At 33.4% G+C, this 23598-nt stretch overlaps 1 protein-coding gene across 1 annotated transcript in view; it reads right to left on the bottom strand.

The window, feature by feature from the left end:
- FSTL5 (follistatin like 5) overlaps positions 1-23598 on the bottom strand; it is a gene marked incomplete at both ends in the record, with an annotated part of 267251 nt that overhangs the window by 74998 nt on the left and 168655 nt on the right. Inside the window, one exon of the mRNA XM_084286367.1 lies at positions 7087-7253. Coding sequence (XP_084142493.1) covers positions 7087-7253 — 167 coding nt within the window. The remainder of the gene's footprint in view (positions 1-7086; positions 7254-23598) is intronic.

Below are 23598 nucleotides of genomic sequence, written 5' to 3'. Positions count from 1 at the left end.
TACAGTATTATAACTTTAATGAAGCTAGAGCTATAGAACTTGCTTGTCCAGATTATTTTAACAGGAATAGGTACCTTTTAACAGGAATTGGTACCTGTGAATGAAACCTCACTGTAACCTTTCACCTTACTTCATTAATCTAGAAGATTATAGATCAATACAGGTACCTGGTTTAAATGTATCTTTATGTTGTTTTGAAAATATGATGCACATCCTGAAGTGGCATTCAGCATGCCAATAATGAAATAAAATAAATATTTCAATAGCTTCAATATTCAAAGAAAAAAAATGTCAAATCTTACGCATAATCAATGTTTCCTTTTGGTGTGATTTATCCCACTACTAAAGAATTAATTGTGACTCAAAGTCAGATTCCAAAAAAAAAGAAAAACTATGAACAGAAAAAAGAACAGGAAAACAGAAAAAAAGGTGGTCAAAACTACATATTTTTGGTATACTTAAAAATAATTAAAATAAAAGCATTAGAGATTTCATAAATCTGATCAGCATCTTTGACAATATTTTCACTTAACTTTTAAAATAAAGCAAACAAAATTGGTATTTGACATTAAATGAAAGAGAAAAGGTAATAATACATCTTATTTCAGATGAAGAAAGTCTGCATAAGAAAAAGGACAATTCAATACTGACAAAAATAGAAATGTGCTGAATTTAATGAGTCACTGTTAATCAAATCCAACCACTTCATTAAAAAAATCAGTAAAAAAAAGGTATGAGAGGGATGTAATAGATGTGTTCAACTGGTGTCATAAAAATAATGTATAAGAGAAACCTGTAGCTAGGTTGTTAAATTGAATTTTATATATCTTAGTGGTAACACACAGAATACTGTTGCACCAGATAGAATATAAGATGCTGTAATTTCTGTACAGTAATTTGACTACTATTATTCACTAAGAAAATTAGAAAAAGTTAATGTTAAATAGAAACAAAAGGTTAAATGTTGAAGTTAAAAAGAAAAACACTGGTAGCTTTTAAACTACCGTACTATGACTGTTTAATTTGTTAATTGTTGGACTGTGCTACCTCTTCCAAAAATGAAGATAATATTAAGAGCATCATCTCTGAAGGGAAGGCTAAAAGGAAGGAGGCTCTGCCATTCCTCTTAGTTCACAGCATCTCTGTACTCTCTCTTAGGCAAGGGTAAAGGGGTCAGAGAGAAGACTGTAAAATCAGAGGAACCATGACAAAGATTCTGGGCTATGAAAACCTCTTGGGGAATGAACCATACCATGCAGGGCTTGCTGCAGCAAGAAAAACAAACAAACAAATAAAAAAAAAAAAAAAGAGCACAGATATCAGGAAACTATGTTCAACATTTTTGACAGTCTGAAAATATTTTTGTCATCAGTTGCTGAGCAGACCTTTCTAGAATGGAAGGGAATGTACTATTACAGAGGACATTAGGTTTTACTGGCAATTACATTACATTTTGGTTAAAATCAATCAAGAAGAGGATGCAGACGAATATGATACCAAAAAAACCTCAAGTTGTAATGTTGTAATTTGTAGATTAGTTTTAATGAGATGAACAAATGAGAGAAAGACAATCCATATGTACCTTCAAAACCCCCAAATTTACATATCAAGTACAAATATTGCAGGTTTCCAGTGAAGGTAGCCTAAAGAAAGAGATCATTAGTTTTCATCAAAAAGCAGAAGTTAATCTACACTCCTTTAAAAAGTTACTAATTTAAGTAAGTTAGTAGATGTTAAACTTTCCATATGGGCAAGTCATCTAAGTTGATCTTGTATAAACATAACAAAGGGCAGACATTTCGTAATGCTATTCTTGACAGGTATAGGGAAGCAGCTAAAAGCAAATCTAAAGGAAAAGGTCAAAAGAGAACAAAGTAAAATGAGATATAAAGTGTTTTAAAAGTAAGTCAACTTCCATGACAAGACTGAAATATACATTATGTTTAGGAAAGATTCTGCTATTTTTAATGTTTTCTATAAGTGAGAACTTTTTCTATAATGAATAATAGGCTAGCTAGAATATACTAGAAGAGGTAAGTGAAAGGACTTCAGAAACTTAAGATTCGGGATCACAGCAGGAAAAAAGCCCTTCTAAATGCATACTAAAATATCAGCAAAATGCCCTACTATATAATTTCTGTACTGAGTCATAGCACAAATAAATTACAATTTAAATTAAGCAAAAATTGCAGAGGCACAATTTTTCATGGCTTCATTCAGATGGATGCTAATTATCCCTGACTCCTATCAGTTTAAATAAGAAAGATCAGTAGCAAGACACATTACATCCACAAATAGTAACCATATGTACCATAAGAAGAATTGAGGAGCACTGATGACTCCTAAGATTACCTCTTGGATATTATCAATAGCATCATTAAAATCTAACCACACACTTGTGGTCAGATAGCATTCTCTAAGTTATTGTACAGTTGTTAAAAGTACTAATTAAATACAATTTTCATTATTGACCCTCAAAAGACAAACAGTATTTCTTAATTTATTTTTTTTTAATCATCTCAGAGTATGTAATACAACTCAAATAATTAAGGCTTGCTCATGGTCACTTTCCTAGTTGACAGGCTTAGACATATATCTTGTGTACTGTCAGTAGGGAAGTAGACTCTTTCAACAAAATAGAAATTCAATAGTCACAGTTTGAGTTTTGACTTAGACTCTCTTGCTTATTGATGCATTTCCCCATTTGACAAACACTACAACTTTATATTGTTCTGAGTATATCACTCCCCGAAGCTGACAGTTTAAGCCATATTCAGAACAGTACAGTGTAAGATTTATGCACCTTAGGTATTATCATTTGCTACGATTTACAAAATCACATTGTCACTACTGCTTATTCTGATGGTTTCATATGTTAAATGATCTAGTTAATAATAATAATAATAATAATAATAATAATAATAATAAATAGATCAGTTAAAATGTTCTATGACAAGTTTTGCTGGACAAGAAGTATTTATCTGTTTTTCCAGGTCAATGCTTGTTCATTTTTTTCAGAAACTATATTCATGATTACATAAGATTATTAATGTTGAGATGCACATATGTGGTTCTTGTACAATTGAGTAAATTAAGAATTCTCAGAGTTAGATGAACATTTTAGCATATAATAGAGTCACAGGAAAGAATAGAATGTTTTACCTCTGGAGACATCCAAAATTACACAATGGCTTAGGGCTTCTGAATGTTTAAAACTGACTGAATAAGTACAACACATTCTTTAGTGGTTAAAATGCAACATAAACTGGAACACACTATGTTCCCTCTACATTTGTGCCTTTGAAATTAGTATTTAAGTAATAAATTCATTTTCCACAGTGAAATAAAAAAGACAACTCTTTTCTGTCCATTTTTTTTCTCTCCTGAAGGTACTATTTTTATTACATTGCTTGAGTAGATGCTAAATGATGACTACATAACAACCTTGAAGCAAATGTGAAATTGTAAGAATTAAATAGAGAATATCTGACAAAGTTCAGAAAGGAATGACCAAAGAAATATAAAACAAACAAACAAAAAACAACAAACAAAATAAACCCACAAAGAAATGAGAGAAGATCTAGTGATAAATATAAGAGGATAGAATCAGTGCAAACAGGGAAACACAAATTTTGAAGAAAAAAGACTCTAGGAATCAGTTAGACTCAATGCTTTTATGCCCAATGGTGTTTCTGTTGTGTTGTTTTGTTTTGTTTTCAGGCTCCATTAGCTCTTTATTCCACTGTTTGTTGCTTTATCTACACATTAGATGAATATCACCTACATTGAATGTAGGTGATACATTCAATGATACATGGATATCTAACTAGAACCTTTGAGTGATATGTATTTTTATTGCTTCACCCATGGATATGTACAAGGGATCTGTCATTCCCTTTGAATTGTAACTAAGCTGTTAATACTAAGAAGTAAGCTATAATATAGTTTTGCTAAAAAACCTTCCCCTGTATTCAAATTTCTCTATGATTTTATTAAGCTAAAAAATAAATGATGAATACATTCACCTTCAGAATTATTCTCCTGTTGCTGGAAGCATTTACTCTGTGCCATTCTTACTATACCCATACACAAAATGCAAACACAGAGCTCATCCCAACACAGAGAGAACTCTTAAATAACTCCTCTCTGTGCAGGTATGAATATATAGTTTCTTTCCAGAGGTGAGCAATACCTCAATGGTTTTAGCTTCCGCATCATCTTCTATCCTGCAAATTCTCTCAGGAGACACTCTGTAGACCTTTTTTGAATTATCTCTTTGCTTAGCCTGTTTGTTTGCTTTTTATGTTTATAGACTGTTAATCCAGTATACTGTCACATGGTCCTCATATTAAAAGTACATAAATCCAGTCAATTCTAGTAATTTTAATTTTCTCCCTTAGCTTTGGATTTCTGATCATCACTGCAAGTTGACTTCAAATTAGGCATGCTGTGAGTCTTCAAAAATTCCATACTGGAGTGTGTTCCAGCTGTTATAAGCACTGAAGAAACAAAATGGGCTGGCCCTAACAGCCAAGTTTCCACCCGAATGCTCACTCACTCCCCCTCTCAGCAGGGCAGGGGAGTGAAAATAGGAGCAATGAAAGAGCATGTGGGTCAAGACTGTTTACGTATTACCACTGTGGACTAAAACAGACTCAACCTGGGAAAATTTAGCTTAATTTATTGCCAATTAAAATAATAATAATAAAAAAAAATTACTATTTTGGGCTGTGGGAAACATAAAGATAAACATTATTAAAACAACAGCTTTCCTCTCCCCTTTTCCAGCTTTATTCCCAAACCCTTTACCCATTCCAAGTGGCACAGGAGGCTGGGAGTGTTATGGTCAGTACACAGCATTTTGTCTTTGCTACTGGTGCACCCAATGCAGAAAACTTCTGTTTTTTGAATTTTCATACTCAAAATGTTTGTATCAAGCTTGGAAAACCACTAGCTCTTTTCATGTTGGCAAATACAGTCAAGTGAACCTTTCAGTTTGAAACTGAGTTGTTAGCTTCATTATCACCATTCATAATTTTCCTTTTTTTTTCTACACGTCCAGATACGTGCTCCTGTTTCTATCTCTACAGCTCATGCCATATATTACATGTAGATGTGATTAGTAAGAACTGCAAATCATTACCATCGTGAATATTTACGGAAAGCTAACAAAAACCACAGAAAGGAGCTTGTGAGAATCGGTAGGGCACTTTTGAATGCCAATCATATTATTAATACCTAATTAACAAAAGCAACAAGAATATAAACCGAGAAATTTTCACAGCATGCTGGATTTATCCTAAACCTCTCAAATGACTTAAAGCTACCATTCAAGCAAGGTGACCTCTAAAACCATTGTAAGGAAGTTCAATTTACAAACAAATATGATTGATTGTAAACAGCAAGAAAAACAAAACGAAGGTGATGTGCATGTACAAATGTTATTTTGGAAACAAATCAAACCATTCATAAATAAATAAAACAAGTATTCGATTGTGGTGTTACTCCACACACTTAAGAGTTGCAGCGATCTCAGACATACTTGGGTCAGAGCAAGTACAACCCCATAGCTGTCCACATATATAATTTTGGTAATGTGAAATGGCGCAAGGAAATTAAACACACCTACAGGCAAACAAAATATAGCTGAATGATTGTTTTGAGAGTTCTGTCAGAAAAAAAATAATAATTATTTTTGTTTCATTTTGTATTTTTCTCCATAGTTAGAGGTCACAGCAAAGTTAAGGGGCAGATATTTGCCTTGCTAAAAAAAAGATTTCTAAGTTACTGACATTCACTAATGATTCCCTGAGAAGCACCTTTGCTGAATACTTGGAGGAACAATCAAAACAACCAATTTTGTAGTAAGAGCTATATTATGGTAAAATACATTTTTTATTTAATTATCAGAATATAAAGTTATTATAATGATCTGTTTGTGTTAAATAAGTATGCATTTCCGAAAATGTTAATTTTATAGATTCTTTTTTCTCTTAGATGTTTGAAGGCCGCATAATGCTGAATGTATAATACTGTCTGCATTTTGGGCTGTGATCGTCTTCATACAATTCTATTGCTATACTTATTCCTTTAAATGATTGGTCTGTGAAACGTTTTCCCTGTACTTTACACCAAGGGTTTGAATACAAAGTAAAATAAAAACCGAGTTTGGCAAGCATTTTATTTCCATTTATTTTGTTTTCTTTATCTACAGTTGTATGACTAAAAACATCACAGGTAAGGAACTTGTTAAATATCACATAGAATCACAGAATATCCTGACTTGGAAGGAACCCACAAGGCTCACCAACTCCTGGCTCTGCATAGGACCACCCAAAAATCAGACCATGTGTCTGAGAGCTTTGTGCCAACGCTTCCCGAACTCCAGCAGGCTTGGGGCCTGGACTGCTGCCCTGGGGAGCCTATCTTAGTGCGCTCCTCAGATGTCTTCTTCTCTAGACCCTTCACTGTTTTCTTAACCCTCTTAGACCGGTCACTAATAATTTTACATCCTTCTTATACTTAGGCACCCAAAACTGCACACAGTACTTGAGGTGAAGCCACATCAGCGCAGAGCAGAACAATTTCTTACTTTGACCAGCTAGCAATGCTGTGCTTGATGCACCCCAGGGTACAGCTGGCCCTCCTGGCTGCCAGGGCACACTGTTGACTCATATTCAATGTACTGTCAAACCCCACAGTCTGTATATACACCCAGTTACAGAATGGGGCACTCACTCTTGTTATACTTCATATAGTTAGTGATTTCTTAGCTCTAATACATCAAGATCTCTCTGCAAGGCCTCTCTACCCTCGATGGAGTCAACAGCTCTTCCTAATCTAGTGTCACCTGCAAATTAATTTACCATACTTTGAAGTCCTGCATCCAAGTCATTTATGAAAATATTAAAGAGCGCTGGCCCCAAAATGAAGCCTTTGTGAATCCCACTAGTAACTGGCCTGATGTAAGTCCATTTACTGATGTGAGCCCAACACATCAGCCAGTTGTTCACTTCTTGATCACTTCTCAATTCTTCATGAAAATATTTTACAGCAAACTGTTAAAGAGAGCTCTCTTTTACTTACATTGATATCTTCCAAATCCAAATTATTCAGAATGACATTATTCCTCTTCCAGATGATAGGAGGTCTCAGAGTTCCCTGGATGGCACAACTTAAGACAGCACTTTGTCCTACTGTTGCTGCAGTGATGCTTAGTTTTTGATCTTCTGGCAAACTCAGCTGAACTACCTCTGCAAAAGATATATTGTTTTCAAAGTTAATTTGTTTTCGGTTTCATAAGATTAATTAGTATGCAGCTTTTGTACACTGGTAATTTAAGGATTTAAATTGGAAACAAAGTAAAAAGAACTTCTGACAACCACAGGAAGTTCAGAGTTTTTCGAATAAAGGTCAGCATGACATTTCAATTAAATTGACTGACAAGCATCACCATATAAAAAGAGAAACATTTAACGTGAAAATGAATTTCAGAGGTAAGACTATCTAAAGTTAGACAACAGAAGTTACTTAACAGTAAGGCCAATGAAGCATAGTAGCTGTCATCTTCATTTGACTAACATGGCAATATTGCTGTAAGAGTCATTCATTTTCAGAAAAGAATATTATGGAACTCAGTGTAAGAAATATGCAAGACTGAGATGAAAATGGACAAAAAAGTGAATTCTGCTTTCAGAAAACAGAACTAAGGTATGACTCTTCTTCCTTGGTGTGCTTTTTTTTTTTTTTTTTGGGGGGGGGGAGGGGGAAGGGTTTATTTATATCAGTGAAAGCACAGTTTCCTGATTAATGTGATGTTAGTAATTTCTTCCATTTCAGTCTCAGAAGACTATACATTAAGTCATAGTTTAAACACATTACTTTATGTCATTTTTAAAACACAGCGTTAAAATATTTTCTACACTTCTCTGGTCAAAAATGATTTATTTTACAATATCTGGAGAAATACTGAGCCAGAATAATAAATATTTGTATAGTTGAATAAATCTTTCCTAAATACAGGAAGTAAACAAACAAATAATAATAAAAAAACCCTGCACTTTACAGCATCAATTTGAAACTGCTGTGTCTGCCAAGTGACAGCAGCAACAAACAGGATGGAACAGAGCACCGAGCAGAAGAGCACAACACTGAGTAATGGTTGGAGGCAAATGTGAACTAAATGCATTATTTCCTCTGAAGTCATCTAGATCCACAGATATTCACTACTTTTTGCATTTCCTATGCGACATGCAGTAGAAATTGGTAGTACCAATAAGCTATTTCACAAGTTTTGGTTTATTTATTTAGTATTGCTTAAATACCCTACTGGAAAATATCTGTAAATTAATAAATGTAAAGGATGCTCTTTCAAAAGAGTGTCACAGGGTCACAGGTTGTGTGTCATGGTTTATTTGTTTTTCCTAAAATAGACAAATTACTAACACATTTAGAAGCAAAACCATAAAGCGTACGTGCAATCATGTTCTACATGTGTAAGGGAAAATTCAATCCATATCAGAAATCTGAAGAACAATAATTATTTTTATATTTATAGATATTCTTTGAATCGTGATGAAATATTTGCTCTTGGTAAGTAACCAGCATTTCTAAAATTAACACCAGTGCAGCAAATTCAAACTCTTGTGAGAATGAAGACAATTTACTGTATGGTATTAGAAATACCAGGGGGTGGGGGGAGGGGGAGGGCGGGGAGGGAAGTGTCATCTCCATGAAATAAAATTTGAGCACTCAGTCTTTAAAAGAGAATCATTTTAAGGAAGTATTTGCCATACAATTTTAGAATAAATCTATTTGATGAAAAAGCAAGTAAGTAAACTACTATCAATAGAGAACTACACTCAATTCTTTCAACTTTCACTGTTTCGAAAGTAAATCTTCCACCGTTTATCACTGCCTCTGGTATTTCATATTGCATATGAAAAAAAAAATGAAAACAAAATAACAGAAAAAATAAGAAGAAAAAAAGAAGTTTTATGAACACTCATGCTCAGTTCTATCCAAGAAAGACAAAAATATCTTATTTTTCTGGTTAACCAAAAGCTGATAACTACTCAACTTTTTAAATGACCTTTTAACAATTCAAGCATGTGTGATCCAGGCCTTGAAAATTTCTCCGGTAACCAGTACAGTACACAGGTCTTATGTTAATATAAGGATGCCTCACTTTTATGTTTCACAACTCACTTGGACACTTACAGAAAAAAGAAAGAAAGGGGGATAAATGATGTTTGATGATGCTGTATACTCTTCCTTCTTGTGTAATTGCCTAGATGCGAAGCTAAACAGCTAAGAGTTGTCCTTTCATTTGTGGTGTACTTGATTAAATATATAATAAAGTTTTACATTTCTAAGGAGTGTGTGTCTGTGACCAATGTATTTGGTCCAATATGTGAGACTTATATAGGAATTGAAGATCATCCACACAGGAACGTTTTTACTTCATGCTAAATCACAAAAATAAATAAGTAAATAAATAAAATCAACCTTTCATTTTTTAAATGCACTACAAAAGGCATCACGTACCTATTCTCTTTTAATTAGAAAATTACTTTCATATAAAAAAGATATTAATCTTTCCATTACAGCAAAGCAGCAACCTATAAGCAAGCTAAGATCCATTATTAGTTCCATTTAGACATAAAAGCAATACTTTGTAATTAACACAATTAAAAAGACAGTATAGTTTAATGCTTTTTCTTCATGCATCAGAGGACTATAGCTTCAGGAAAGAAAATTTTGTTGTTCCATAACTGAGCTCATTGATCAATTTTTGTGTGATTAAAAACATTAATATTCAATTTAGACAAAAAAAGACTTTATTTTTTCTTTTCCAGAAACTCTAGTGACACTGCCCACCAGACATACATAAATATGATTGACTCATTTTTTTCTTTGTAGCTGCATGCATTATCTGACACTGCTTATCAAACCACGTAAAAGGGAATATACAAATTAGGTTGAATATAGTAATATTTACTGTAGTTTTTAAAATGTACTGCATTCACCAGAAACATTTCAGCTCCTATGTTATAGGAGATGGTTCTTCAGAGATTATCACCCAGACTTCTTAAAACATACCCAACTGAATAATTCAGAACTTCTGACAGAAATTCAGTGTGCAAAAATCTCAAAAGGTATGTTAATATTATGATACTCAGTTTATAAAGGAGTAATTATCTGAGTTTTCCAAAGCCAATACTTAATTTAGCATAGTCATTAAATAATTATCATAAAACTAGCTTATGCTATAGGCTACACTATGAAAAATGCTAACCTTCATATGATAAATTCAGCTACCTAAATTCTACAACATTTCCAAGTCTTTTTTTCAGTTAACTCTAGTATTACTATGGATGCCTGTGTACAGAAGGCCGGTACTTATTATAGAAATGCTTATCTTTTTCGATTTGAATGCAACTGTAGAAAAGGGAACATTTAACAAATGCAAAACTTAGCATTTGCTGCCTTAGTGAAGACAGTATTCTAAATATCAAAATAGAGCCATTACTGTACTATTTTGTTGACTTTTTTTTTTTTTTTTTTTTTTTTTTTTTTAACTACCTTTTATATACCAGTATTAATAGCCTTGGATACATTGCAATAGTCTGGAAAATCATCCTCATCAAAAAATAAATAAATAAAATAAATTAAATTAAACTAAAAAAAAAAAAAAAAAGAGAGAACACTAGTTTTGCTAGAGGAATTCCCTAAAAAGTATTTAAATAATTATCAATCTTCCATAAATATTTTTGTATTCCATTTATAACTTCTATCACATGCCTATATTGCAGTAAAACAACCTGAATGCATAATTTCTTAAAATTAAGCATGACTGTCCCACCTGGACACAGTCAAACCACCTGCATTACATATTTGTTAACAGCTATTAAAAAAAAAAACAACAAACAAACAAACAAAAAACACTAATAAATACACTGGGAGCACCAATGTCCCCCAAAATACCAAGCAACTGTTAAGTAAAAACTTTGTATATAATTACATGTATTTAAAATGATTTTTATAGTAACATTATTGGTAAAACTGAAGTAACACTTTTTATATATTCTAAAGACAAAATATATTTGCTCCTTAGTAAGGGAGAAATGGAGAAAGGAAATCCCAACCCCCCCAAAAAAACCTAGGCCAACAGAACAGCACCTGAAGCAGAGTTCCTTGACAGGTAATTCACTGAAAATCACTGTCCTTGAACAGGCAGGGTGGAAGAGGCACACACCAGTGGAAGTATGGGGTAGAGATGTGGAAAGCTTTCTCAGGTACAGAAGGCAGCACCTCTTAGAGCCCAGGCTCATTTGCAAACAGAAAAGACAGGTCCTGGAACTAAATAATGCATTTGTCATCTCTTTTCTCCTCTCTGAAAGAAATATACCTGGTTCTGAAAGCAAGGTTGTTTGTTTGTTTTTGCCAGAGGCGGAAGGTACTGGGAGATATCACCTGCTAGGATAATTCCTAGCTTTCTGTCTACATGTATGTCGCCCTTGTAAATTAAATTAAAATATATCTGCTGCGACTAAACCTCAAATAATTAAATGAGAAAGCAGAGCAAATATTTAGAAAAATTGGAAATTGAATGAATTCAATGTAGTAATATCAAAACCAATTAAACAGCTACCAAAAAAAAAAAAAAAAAAAAAAGGATATTGTTGGTAATGGAACAGTAATATTAAATTTAAGTAAGTAGTAGGTTTTAGCTTATGCCTTGCTGTTATCAAATAGAAGTGTGAATGCTCTACTATGCTCTACTATGGTATGCCATATCAATGAATTTGCTAGCATCTCCTCCAAATACAGTATCAGTCTGATATACATCCTGAGTTCTTAACTAAAAAAAAATTATTGGATAAGTTCTAGATAAAATGGAGAAATGCAAACAAAAATGGAAGAAGCCCATTTAGGTAAAACCTAGAGGTATAATTAGGGTGTGAAAAACAGAATAAGTTATAGACAGCTGTGTATAAAATCTGGTTGGAAGATAGAATATATGGTTATTAAAGATGACAAAAATACTGAAAGCAGAGTAAATGCTAACTGCTGGGAGGACGTTCTAAAACATAAAACTGACTAGGTAAAAAAGAACTCTTACTGAAGGCTGAGAAATGGAGCAGCCATGAGATTTGTAATTTGCCTTTTAACCATCCTGCTGACTCCCTTACCCTTCATTCTGCTAAATGGTACTGAGTCAAATTCTTCTGCTTACTCCCATCATGTATTTCATTATTAAAGCTGTCACTGTATGCGATTCAGTTTGAATTCATCCATCTCAAAAACCTATGACATAGAACTGTATTTTGGATGAAAAATGTGCAATATATTAACTAATTCATATATTTTCTTTAAAGATTTCGGTCAATACACCTGTGGAATGCATTTACTATTTTCACATTGACCTCATCTCGTTCCTCATAGTCACCCTGCGATTGACTGGTCCACACAACTTTCTCCTATTCTACTGTTTCTAATGAGAGCTGATGAATTCTCCTGAATTGCGAGAGATGAATTCTCAGCTGGAAATATAATTTCTTACTATTAAACAAGTATAAGGTCTTGTACCTTGTAAGATTACATTTCAACTCATTTTCACTGCATCAGGCTTCAGTGTTTTTCAATCCCTCTACTATAGCAACCCAACATTTTCTCTTTAATGTATTGTTCTCTTATTCACTGGTCACTGGAGAAACTTCACTAATAACTCCTTCTCCAAGTGATATTTTCCTATTCCATTGAACTTCACCTTCTTTTTAGCCAGTTCCTTATTCATTTCATGATTTCTCTACTGTATATGATATACATATCAAATATCATACATATGATATACATATCAAATGCTTTACTGAAAATGATCAGAGTATTTCATTTCTCATTGCTTCTTCAGTTATCTAGAATCTTTGTTATAGACCTACTTTTGTTTGTCCCTCAATTAGAAATAAATCAATTTCAAATAAGTTGATATTTTTTGTTATATAAGTATCTTTCTGATATCTTTCTAAAGTATCTTCAGAACTTACTGAAACCAAACGCAAAATAGTATCATATCTTTGAGAATTAGCAAAGAAACTGGTTAATTAAATCTCCTTTTTTTTTTTTTAAATTGTTTTGTTCTGCAAATATCATTGAGATACATGTATCACTACTATATGTATCGTTACCTTTGTTTTAAGCTTAACATATTTAAATCTCTTATACATATCCAATAGGGTTTTTTGTAAGATACAGACAGTGCATTCAAACAAATGAACAACAACAAAAAAAATCACCTTGCCCTAAATAGCTTACAACCTAAAACATATGAACATATACACAGTGATTGGGTACTCCTGCATACATTTATAAAGCTTTCAGCTCTGTATGCTAATACAGAGGAAATCACCATAGGAAAATTTTCAAAATTTAGTGACCGATACAAGTGAAAGCAACTAAACATAAATAATTCTGAAGAAGAAGATATTACAATATTGCAAAATGATGATCAACTACAATAGAGTAAGTGCTTCCATTTTCTTAATTTATCCAAGGTGTAGTAATTGAACTGTGAAAGATAGAAAAAGAGTTTTCAAAGCTAACATTTTACAAAAATATCCTAACAGCAGCAGGGATAAATCAGTAGTGGAACCTTACCATTAAGCGTTATTTTTTCATGAGTCATACATTTTGGGCTGTCATTTTTTTGTGTGATTTAAGCTATACCTATATTTTTGTAAACCAACACATAAAACTGTATCATTGTATTTTTAAAATACAGAGGAAGTGTAGCAAGAGGAGAAAAAAAAAGAGTAGCTCTGTAGTGCTTTAATCCACCTTCCTGTTTCCTTACTCCTAAATACAATGGGCACATAACATGGGAATGGGAACATTCTGATGCTCTAAATAGAGTCTATTTATAAAAAATAAAAAAAATAAAAATTGCCTTTTAAAACCAAGCAAAGAAGCCTTTTGTGCATGGACTACAGTAAGCTCTGAACTTAATGGATAGTGTACAAAATCTAGCTTTAAGAGTTCAGAATGCGTGCTTGTAGGGCATTAGTTTTTGCCTTTTGCTATTCTATAGCTAACTACAAAGTCCGTCTTTTGAAAAAGTAACCTGTAACTACATAGGATATGTACAAGTCAGTGCTTTACAAAAGATATAAAACGTTCTCTTTTGGCTCAGTTTTGTAGAGCCTAAACACCTATAACATGCAGCAATTAACATCAATAAGTCCTAAAACCTCCTAGTCTAGATATACAACTTGTATTGGCTGATAAATTTTGAAAATAATTTGAACAAATGAAAAGTAAAGAGTAAAATAAAATGAGTATGAAATCTGAGACACAAAATGAACTGTTAGAAATTTTATGATCATTTTTTTTCATTCAACAACAACAAAAAAAATCTAAGTCTGTAGTTGATGAACAGCTGAATATAATCCATGAACAGAAAACTCCGAATGAAGGAAGAGTTTTCAATGAACATCTGAATGTGTTAAATCTCTCAGTTAACTGTGAAAAATATGAGAATGCTGCCATTTGGCTGTGGCAAGTCTTACGATGTCATTCCTCAGTGCCTTGTAGTATCTGAAATATAACTACAAAATGTGCCTTTCCCATTTTTGGCATTGATCTCTCAAAATGACATAACAAAAGCTTTTTTCATCAGTGTCATTTTTCTGTTTTTTAAAAGCAATTTTAAAATCAGCATGCATTACTATTAACATGTCTAATTTTGTCAGCTCAAAAATTAAATGATCAAGAAGTTTTCCTGTTTTCATAAAGCACAAATTAGTCTTACCATGCTAGACCAAAGAAAGTATATTGAATTTCCCTTTGCAGTGTAATGAAACTGTTTTTGTGGTAAACATTTTTTTTAGGGCAAAACATAGCTCATCCAACATAAGAATTTTGATTGTACTTTTCAAATTAAGAAAAGTACATACATGAACTGATAGGCCAGAGTTAAGTCTGTCATAGAATCATAGATTGGCTTGGGTTGGAAGGGACCTTAAAGATCATCTAGTTCTAACCTCCCCCCCCCCCCCCCCCACCACAGGCAGGGATGCCACCCACTAAATCAGGTTGGCCAAGGCCCCATCCAAACTGGCCTTGAACATCTCCAGGGATGGGGCATCCACAACTTCTCTGGACAACCTGTGCCAGTGCCTCACTACCCTTACAGTGAATAATTTCCTCCTAATGTCTAATCTAAATCTATCCTCTTTTAGTTTAAGACCATTCCCCCTTATCCTATTATTATTGACCCGAGTAAAGAGTTCTTCTCCATTTATTTTTTTTATAAGACTACTTTAAGTATTGGCAGGCTGCAATGAGGTGTCCCCAGAACCTTTTCTTCTCCTTTCTTCAAAAAAGTAATTTTACTATTAAAAAAATATAATTTCCAATAAACTTCTTTGTCCATCCATTCAACACAAACAATGCAGCACAGAATCAGCATAGCACTGATGACCCTGAATTCGTGCAAGAGTTTATAGCACCAAACTCAAATTAATCGACAAGATAGAATCCAGCTGTTAATGAGATGTAGTTTTCCAATACATTCTAAACTTAGTAATTATATTTATATAATAATAATATTGTATTAATTACTGATATGTCAAAAGAAATTTAGACAGATTTTTTTTTTTTTTTTTTTTTAAGGGCAGCAGTGAATATACACTATCCTATGCTAATTTTTATATGGACAAACTAATTTCTTTCATAATGACAGGTTTGTTTTCCAAAGCAAATGAGACCAAATGAAGGGGAGCTTACAATCACATACAGACAGGTTCAAGACTGCAGATTTATTTTTTTCTTTGAATTTGTTGTAAACAAGTTATTCACATACTTAGTAGAATGTTTCAGCTTGAGAAGTAACAGAAGATAGTTCATGCGTAGCTGTTCTCTAGGTCTCATGCCAGCAAAGGCACGCAAAGGTCTTTTTAAAAAGCTAAGTTCTTTATTCATTAAATTAAATGCAAAATACCTTATCCCAGCTCTTTGGGGAAAAATAAATAAATAAACAAACACACACACAAAAAAAAAAAGTCAATATGATATTAATATGATATTATTAAATTCTCCTAAAAAATTCTCCTAAAATTTTCCTAAATCCACAGCCACCCATATAGGATTATGTGATAGTTCAAAGGCCTCTAGTATCATTGCTAAGTGCTTACAGCAACAAGAGAAGACAAAAAAAAAAAAAAAAAAAAAAAAAGGATGATAGCATAACAATTAATCATTTAATTTCCAAGTAGCATAGTCCCAATATAATATCCAATACCACAGTGGCTTTTTCATTTTAAGTTAAAGCCTATGCTTTGTTCTTTGTGTCATAAGCTTAAGCATGAAACATGATGGTTAGAACAGTCTTTGGAGGTATTGATTCCAGCAAAAAATACTGACCCTAGAGAAAGTGAGGTGGTGAAAATATTCACAGTAGTGGAAATATTCAGGATCTTGATAGTCAATCATTTTTAACTAATAAAGAACTTAATGGAAAAACTATTCAAAGTAATTTATTAATTTTATTTTAACACCGTTAAAGGAATGGAAAGCAATCTGATCTTCTGGCAGGGTAGTATCAACCTGGCTAGGCTTTGCTTCATTTTTATTTATTTATTTATTTTTTAACATAAACAAACATGAAAAGCCACAGTCAGCTCCCCTATCAAACGCCTGTGGTCCTTGGTATTTACGGGAGCTTTGAACGTTGAGGAAGAAATACAAATGTTTAAACTTCACACTTTTAATTAAATGATTTTTACTCATTACGTCCATTGAATCAAACTGCTCCTTGAGACCTTGTGTTCCTTCCAAGTCTGCAAAGCTTACACAGACTCAAGTTATAAACGAGTGCCACAAGGACTATAATGATTCACTTAAGTCTTCATAAAAATCAATAAAACATATACTCTCACTCGCTGTGCAGGGCACTAGGATCATTAAAAAGTAGTTCAGAAGCATCGTTCATGATATGAGGAGCCACTGATTATTTAAGACTCCCTTGTCATTGTATACAGAAATGCAGAAGTTTCTGTGTATCCGTGGGCTGCATCCCTCTAGAGGTGCATCATGCTAGGGTAAGAATTGCCAGATATGCAATGTTAGCAGCAGTGATGGACAACCCATCCATCACATACATTCATTGGGTTTCTCAGGTAACTACTCTATCACTGTTACCTCGTATCAGTACCTGAAATAGACCACTGAAGAACCATTTTGTGAAGAGAAAATATTAGAAATAAGATAATTGAAAAGATATATCATTTAAATCTATGAAAAACTGCATGAAATATTTATATATATATATTATGTAGAGAATATATATATATATTATGTAGAGGAAAAAAAAAAATATATATATATATATTATGTAGAGAGAGATTATGTTTTGCCAGGAATGTCAGGTAAACTGAAAATGTCCAGAAACAGTATCATTACTGTTCACTAAGAATATTTACAATAGTACAGATAAAGGGTTCATCCTACAGACTGGCTGGTTATGAGAGTCCCTGGAATCTACAAGATGCCATACAATCCTTATGAGAATTTTTTTTCAGCCTAGAGGAAAACACAGGCCAGGAAAGCCAACTCATGAGTCCTTTGGCTTCAATGTCTTCTGGAGCAGGGGAAACCAGTAATCTAACCATAGCACTAACAGTCTGTTTGCCATAGGCTATTTATTAGGGATTAGGATTTGAGCATCCTGACTGACAGACTTGTTCTTCCCTGTTATGAAGAAGAACGGAATTCAAACTTCTATGAATTTCTATCTCCTGGAAGAGACAGCGAATGAACTGGTAAAAAATAAATCTCTCTCCCTTCTGCCTCTACTATCATCTCACCAGACTGAAACTGCCTCTCCAGCCTTAACATCTCCTTTCAGTATGTTCTGTAACTGATTTTCTGCATCATTCAATGAATCCTGAGGGAAATTTCTAAGTGTGATGGGTTAGAATTTGATTTGATGCATGTTACTGGAATTGCTGATCTGAAAGTAGTCAGATACGGTATCTCAGGTTTATGTATATATATAAACTTTCAACTTTTATAGTCTACATACTCAAAGTTACACAGCAGTCTACTTCTATCCTATAAAGCTCTAGCAAATGTTAATTTTGAAGTTCGCTGGGAAGATAATCTCAGAGTAAATGAAGCAGTAATTTCCTAATAACCTATTGCCATTTCCAGACTTCAATACCATTTGGGTATATCAAAAGGTATAATTTAGGATATGATTAAAATATCTGTACTCTAAAAATATTTCCAAATGCAACAGAAACCACGACAGTCCAGAAAAATATGATCAACATTCTTACCTGGAGTGCCACATCACTGTCGAAGAAAACATGTCCTTCAGGGTGCATAGGTAATGAGTTATTCCAATCATACCTGTCATTATATGTGATATGACACCTACAGCTAAGACATCTTACTTGTCCAATTATTTGTATGGACATACATATTCACTATGCATCCATAACATTGCAATGATGAGGAAAGGTATCTGACAAAGGAAGATTTTCCAAAGAGCAAACCACAACACAGAAGAGAAAAAAAGCATATAAAAGATATTAACAGAACAAATCCGGAGGTAGAAATATTAATGCAACAATTCAGAACACAGATTGGAACAGTACATTTGCTTTCCCTAAAAATATATATATATATTTATATATATATTATATTGTATGCAATGAAAATATTCCTAACATTAAAATTAAAAATAAAAAACATAAAACATTTAAGAGTGAATGAAAATTTCCTAGTTACTTTTAAATTCACTTTAAAGGTGGGCTTTAACAATCAAGAAGGGAGAAAAAAATATATACAATATCATAGTACATCCTGTTTCTTTGTGGAAGGAAGATTGTTCACCTTTACAAAATATAATGCACAATTCCCAAAACATCTCTCTGATTTTCCTTAACATTTCAGTTTCCTTATCCACATTGTCAAGTCTCTGAACAGCTTCAGTTTGGTACTTCTATGCATCCTGCAACGTCAATGGATTTCATTAACTCTTTCATGACATGTTCCTGTTCACTGGAAATTATCTACAGCAGAAATATATATTTGAAAATACATTTTAAAGATTTTAGGTTCTGGAAATTCTGAGTACTGTAGGAATTGAACCTATGGAAGAAGGGTAAAGAAAGGATGCATTCACTTACTACAGTCATTGCAAATACATGCTTACTTCATCAGTCTTGTAAAAATAGGGAAGTGTACTTACAGCCCCAAGCTGTGAATTCCGTGGATCTTTCATCAGGGGCATATATGCAATTGCACAGATACTACTTTCTTTAAAAGATGAACAATTGTAAGTATTAGGGCAGAAAATGTCCAAAGGTTTTTGTTTGTTTGTTTTTGCTGTTTGTTTGCTCTGTATTCTTTGCTTTGCATTGTTTTCCAAAACAAAAATATTGAAAACGTTGCATTTTCTCATTTGAGTTTTGGGTTAATTATCCATTTAGTAGTTTCTTCTCAGTTTTGGAACGTAGGCAGAAACAAATAGAAAAAATGGATCATTCTGCTCAATGCACCTCTGCTGCACCATAATCCATATTGGATTGCAGCACCAATTCCAGAGACAAATGAGGAAACAATTCAATGGGACCAGATCAAGCTACAAACTCTCAGAGCAGGGCTGTGCTTGCAGCTGTGAGAAGACAAAGCAGAGCTTCTGAATAGACCAACCAACCACAGTGGAATTTATCAAGGTAGATAAAACTCTTAAAACCAGGATACTTTTCCCCGGGGAAATGCTTTGAAAAATGCCTATTATTTGATGCAATCTGTTCCACTCAAAAGACAAAAAGATTGCTTTTCAATAATACCTTCAAAACACATGTCTCTTCAGGAAAAAAGAACCTGTGAAGATGATACCTTGTAGAAAGCCAAAAAGGAGGCTGAAATCCAACAATCTCAGTGTTACCCTGCTGATCTAAAATCACTCCAAAATATATCAATTCAAATTACCTGCATATGCAAACTTACACAAGATCCTGACAGGAAACCTAATGAGGAATAAAATCAATAATGATTGATTGTAAGTACAATTGTAACTATTTAGCACATCACCAGCACAAGGTCCACCCAATAACCAGAAATTAGGAATGATAAAAATTGAATGCTATTAAGTTCAGAATAATGTTTTCCATGAAAACAGTGGCACACACAAATCTTCATGAGTTATGTGAGACTCAAATAACAGAGACTGGTAATGTGTAAATTATAATTTTGTATGAAATATAAAAATGTATAAATATAAAATTATATATATATATATATATAATTTAAATCACATAACATCAACAAAGCTGTAGACCACACAGACAGACATAGGCAAGGTTAGACAAAGTGGTTTGTCTAACATCTTCATTGCTGACTTGGATGATGGGTCAAAATGTACCTTCAAAATACTTGCAGTTGACATCAAATTCAGAGAATCAAGAAGCATGCTCCTGCAAGACTGCACACTTCTTTATAAGCAGGAGGAATGGGCTGAAAAACCATGGCAATCAACAGAGGCAAGTAAGAAGTCTTACACTTGGGACAGAGTAAGCCCATGCTTACAGTCAGTACAGGGACTGACCAGACATGCTTTGCAGAAAAAGGCTCAGGTAGACTTCAAGTTGAACACAAATAAAGAAATTTGGCAAATCCACGCCAGAACTAATCTGTATCATGTGCTGCAATTCTATGGTCCCAGCTATGAAGTCTGTGAAAAACCTGAATTACTAATAGCAGTGGTAAGGGTTGCTAAAGGCAAAGGCAAGTTAGTTCATGTAGACTAACCAGATTTCTCAGAAGCTTTTAACAGTTACTCTCAAGTCTTCATGAAGTGTTTTGAAGAGACAGCTATGTTTTACAAACTCTGCCAGGGTGTCTTCATGTGCCAGTGTGAGTCTAGGAAGCACTCATGTTAACATCATAGTACAGACATGATGCTGACATTAAACTGTCCAAAGTGTTCAAGAGGCTTAGGTTCCCAACATGATACTGTTCCTTCACTGGACAGCATTTTATTTGTTCAAAGTATAGCTTCAGTTTACAACAACTCAGAGTACTCAGAACCTGAGCAAATGGGAGTCCTAGTCTCAAAATTCATATCTTAAATGTGAGGAACATGTAGTCATGTCCAGTTAAATGATTCAGTTAAATTGAATGAACTATTAGCCTGATGTGCTATAGTAGTTAGAAACTTTGATGCAAAAGCAAAGACAATTGTGACAGTTAAAACCATGTTTGTTTACTCTTAGTTTTCTCTTTTTTTCTTACAGCAATTATCTATCTTATTCCCTGAGCAACTTTCATCATCAACAGTAGAAGCCTTAACAGGCAAAAGATAGTTTTATGCTATATTTCTGATTCATTCTCCGTTCTCTCTATCAAATAGAGCTGGAACACCAAGGAGTATCTGCAATCATACAATTAAACTTTTCTTCATAATACAGTAACAAAGGTCAAATGAAGTTGACACAAAGTATTTTAATATCTTAATTAAAGGACTGGAATTATAAATTATATTAAAAAGATGATGATGAAAACTGCACCATGCAGAACTACTGACAGTTTATCTGGATTGAGATCTTTAGATAGAGTGTACAAACCCTAAATCAATCTAAGGAACCACAGACCTCAGAGCTACCATCTTTCTGCAGGTATCATTCACTATTCCTGCACTGGAGCCCACGATTATTTGGTGGCAGCCAAGAGAAAAGAGCTTTAAATTTCATGTTATGAGGGAGTATTTGCTATTACAGACTCTTCTGCATCTTTTTGCTTAGCAAATTTCTTTCTCCTTCCATCCATCACTGCCTTAAACTGTCTTTATGTGTGCTTTGATTCTTCAGCTCCTCTTGCCATTAATGCTGTTATTTACCTACTTTTCAGTTACTGTGAATTAAATCAACTAAAATAAATAGCAGTCTCACCTGAATAACACATGATCTCAGGCAAATTTCTAATCAGAAGCTCAAAATGGATCCAGTGCTGACTATAAAGCTATCCACAATGCCTTGCTTAGTTAGAAGCAGCAGCCTTTCTGCTGCAGATTGCTGTGCATTAGACCATGTAAGCTACATGTTGCACTGTCCAGATCTCTACTTTTGTCAGAAATAGTTTAAAGCTAGGTTATTTTTTATCAACCTTGTATCCCACAGCACAAATATACAGAATTTCTGCTAATACACTGTTCAAGAGGCAATGAATTTTTCTAACAGCTCCTTATTTCTATAGGATCTATTAAATCATTGGGAAGCAAAGGACATAGTTCCTCAAGTATTATGTTTTCTTTCCAGTACTCTGCAAAAACTTGGTTTGAATACACAAATTCTGTCATTATAGAAGTTCAGCTGAAGTGTTTGCTATGTTCACACTATATAACCTTTTAAATCCTGACTGCACTATAGGTAATTGATTGGAAAGCAGTATAGATCACATCAGCACATAAAACCATAAGCACCTACAAGAAATTCTTCATTATCATTTGAACATCCACAGGTTAATATAATACCTCATGGTGCCTTTTAATATGAGCCATTACCCAGGACCAAAATTGAAATTGTCTATCAGCAGTCTACACACGAAAACAAAATGGTCTTGGTTCTTAGTGAAAATGTATGAGCAAACTTTTTGGTCAATATTGTGTATTCCAAAGCATCTTAGAGTAAATATGATCATAGAGAATCGTTTTTTCAGATTAACAGTTGAAAACTTAACTTGAACCTCAAAACATTCATAAATCCAGACAACCTGCCTGTAATGCAGTCTTGATAAAGGACAGATAAAAAATCATAACACTGTATTATTCAAGGACAGAGAGAAACAGATTTCACAATGAGCTACACTTGTAGAAGTATATTGAAAACTACATATCTTGCTCTAAATTAATAAGAACAGAATTTTGGTAAGAGTGGCCAGTAGGAATAATACATAAATTAAAGGGTATACAAGTTCATAATTGCTTATAACATTTTGTGCTTTCCTCTTAAAAACAGATTTCAAAGGAATTGAAGTTGTATGTTAAATATAGATGTCTTAATCTAGATAATATAGAAGTGTTAATTCATTAAAGTAGTGATAATTGGTTTTGACCTTATTTATTGCAGAATATGGTGGTGAATTTGTCTAACCAAAGAAGGCAATTTACACAAAAATCAATTCCAGCATGCTTGTTGTGTTTGCACATGACTAGTTCAAGCAAAAACATTTTATTTAAATGCTAAGAGTTAGCATAAATATTTTCAAGTAATTTTACTAGTATAGATCCAACTTTAATGTTCCTTATGTTCACTGCAAACACAGATGCTGAACATCAATACTGCATACTTGCAATTACCTCTAATGAAACATTTAAAATGCAACAGTTCAATCTACCAAGTATTTCTGGAACTAATCAATAATGAAATGGGAATTTTCAAGAGAGGAGTTGACAACCTTGGTAACTCACGGTTTTATGCATGAAGATTTCTGTTTATAAATATAATAATTTGCCAATTTTATTTACTGTGTAGTTCCATTTTACTCTGAAATTTCAAAGCTTATTTCCAAAGTGGTGATAGAATTTCCAAGTAT

Source organism: Netta rufina, assembly GCF_964035555.1.
Source record: "Netta rufina genome assembly, chromosome: 4".
NCBI lineage: Eukaryota > Metazoa > Chordata > Aves > Anseriformes > Anatidae > Netta > Netta rufina.
Note: the sequence above shows the minus strand (reverse complement) of the source record. Positions and strands in the feature narration are given on the sequence as shown.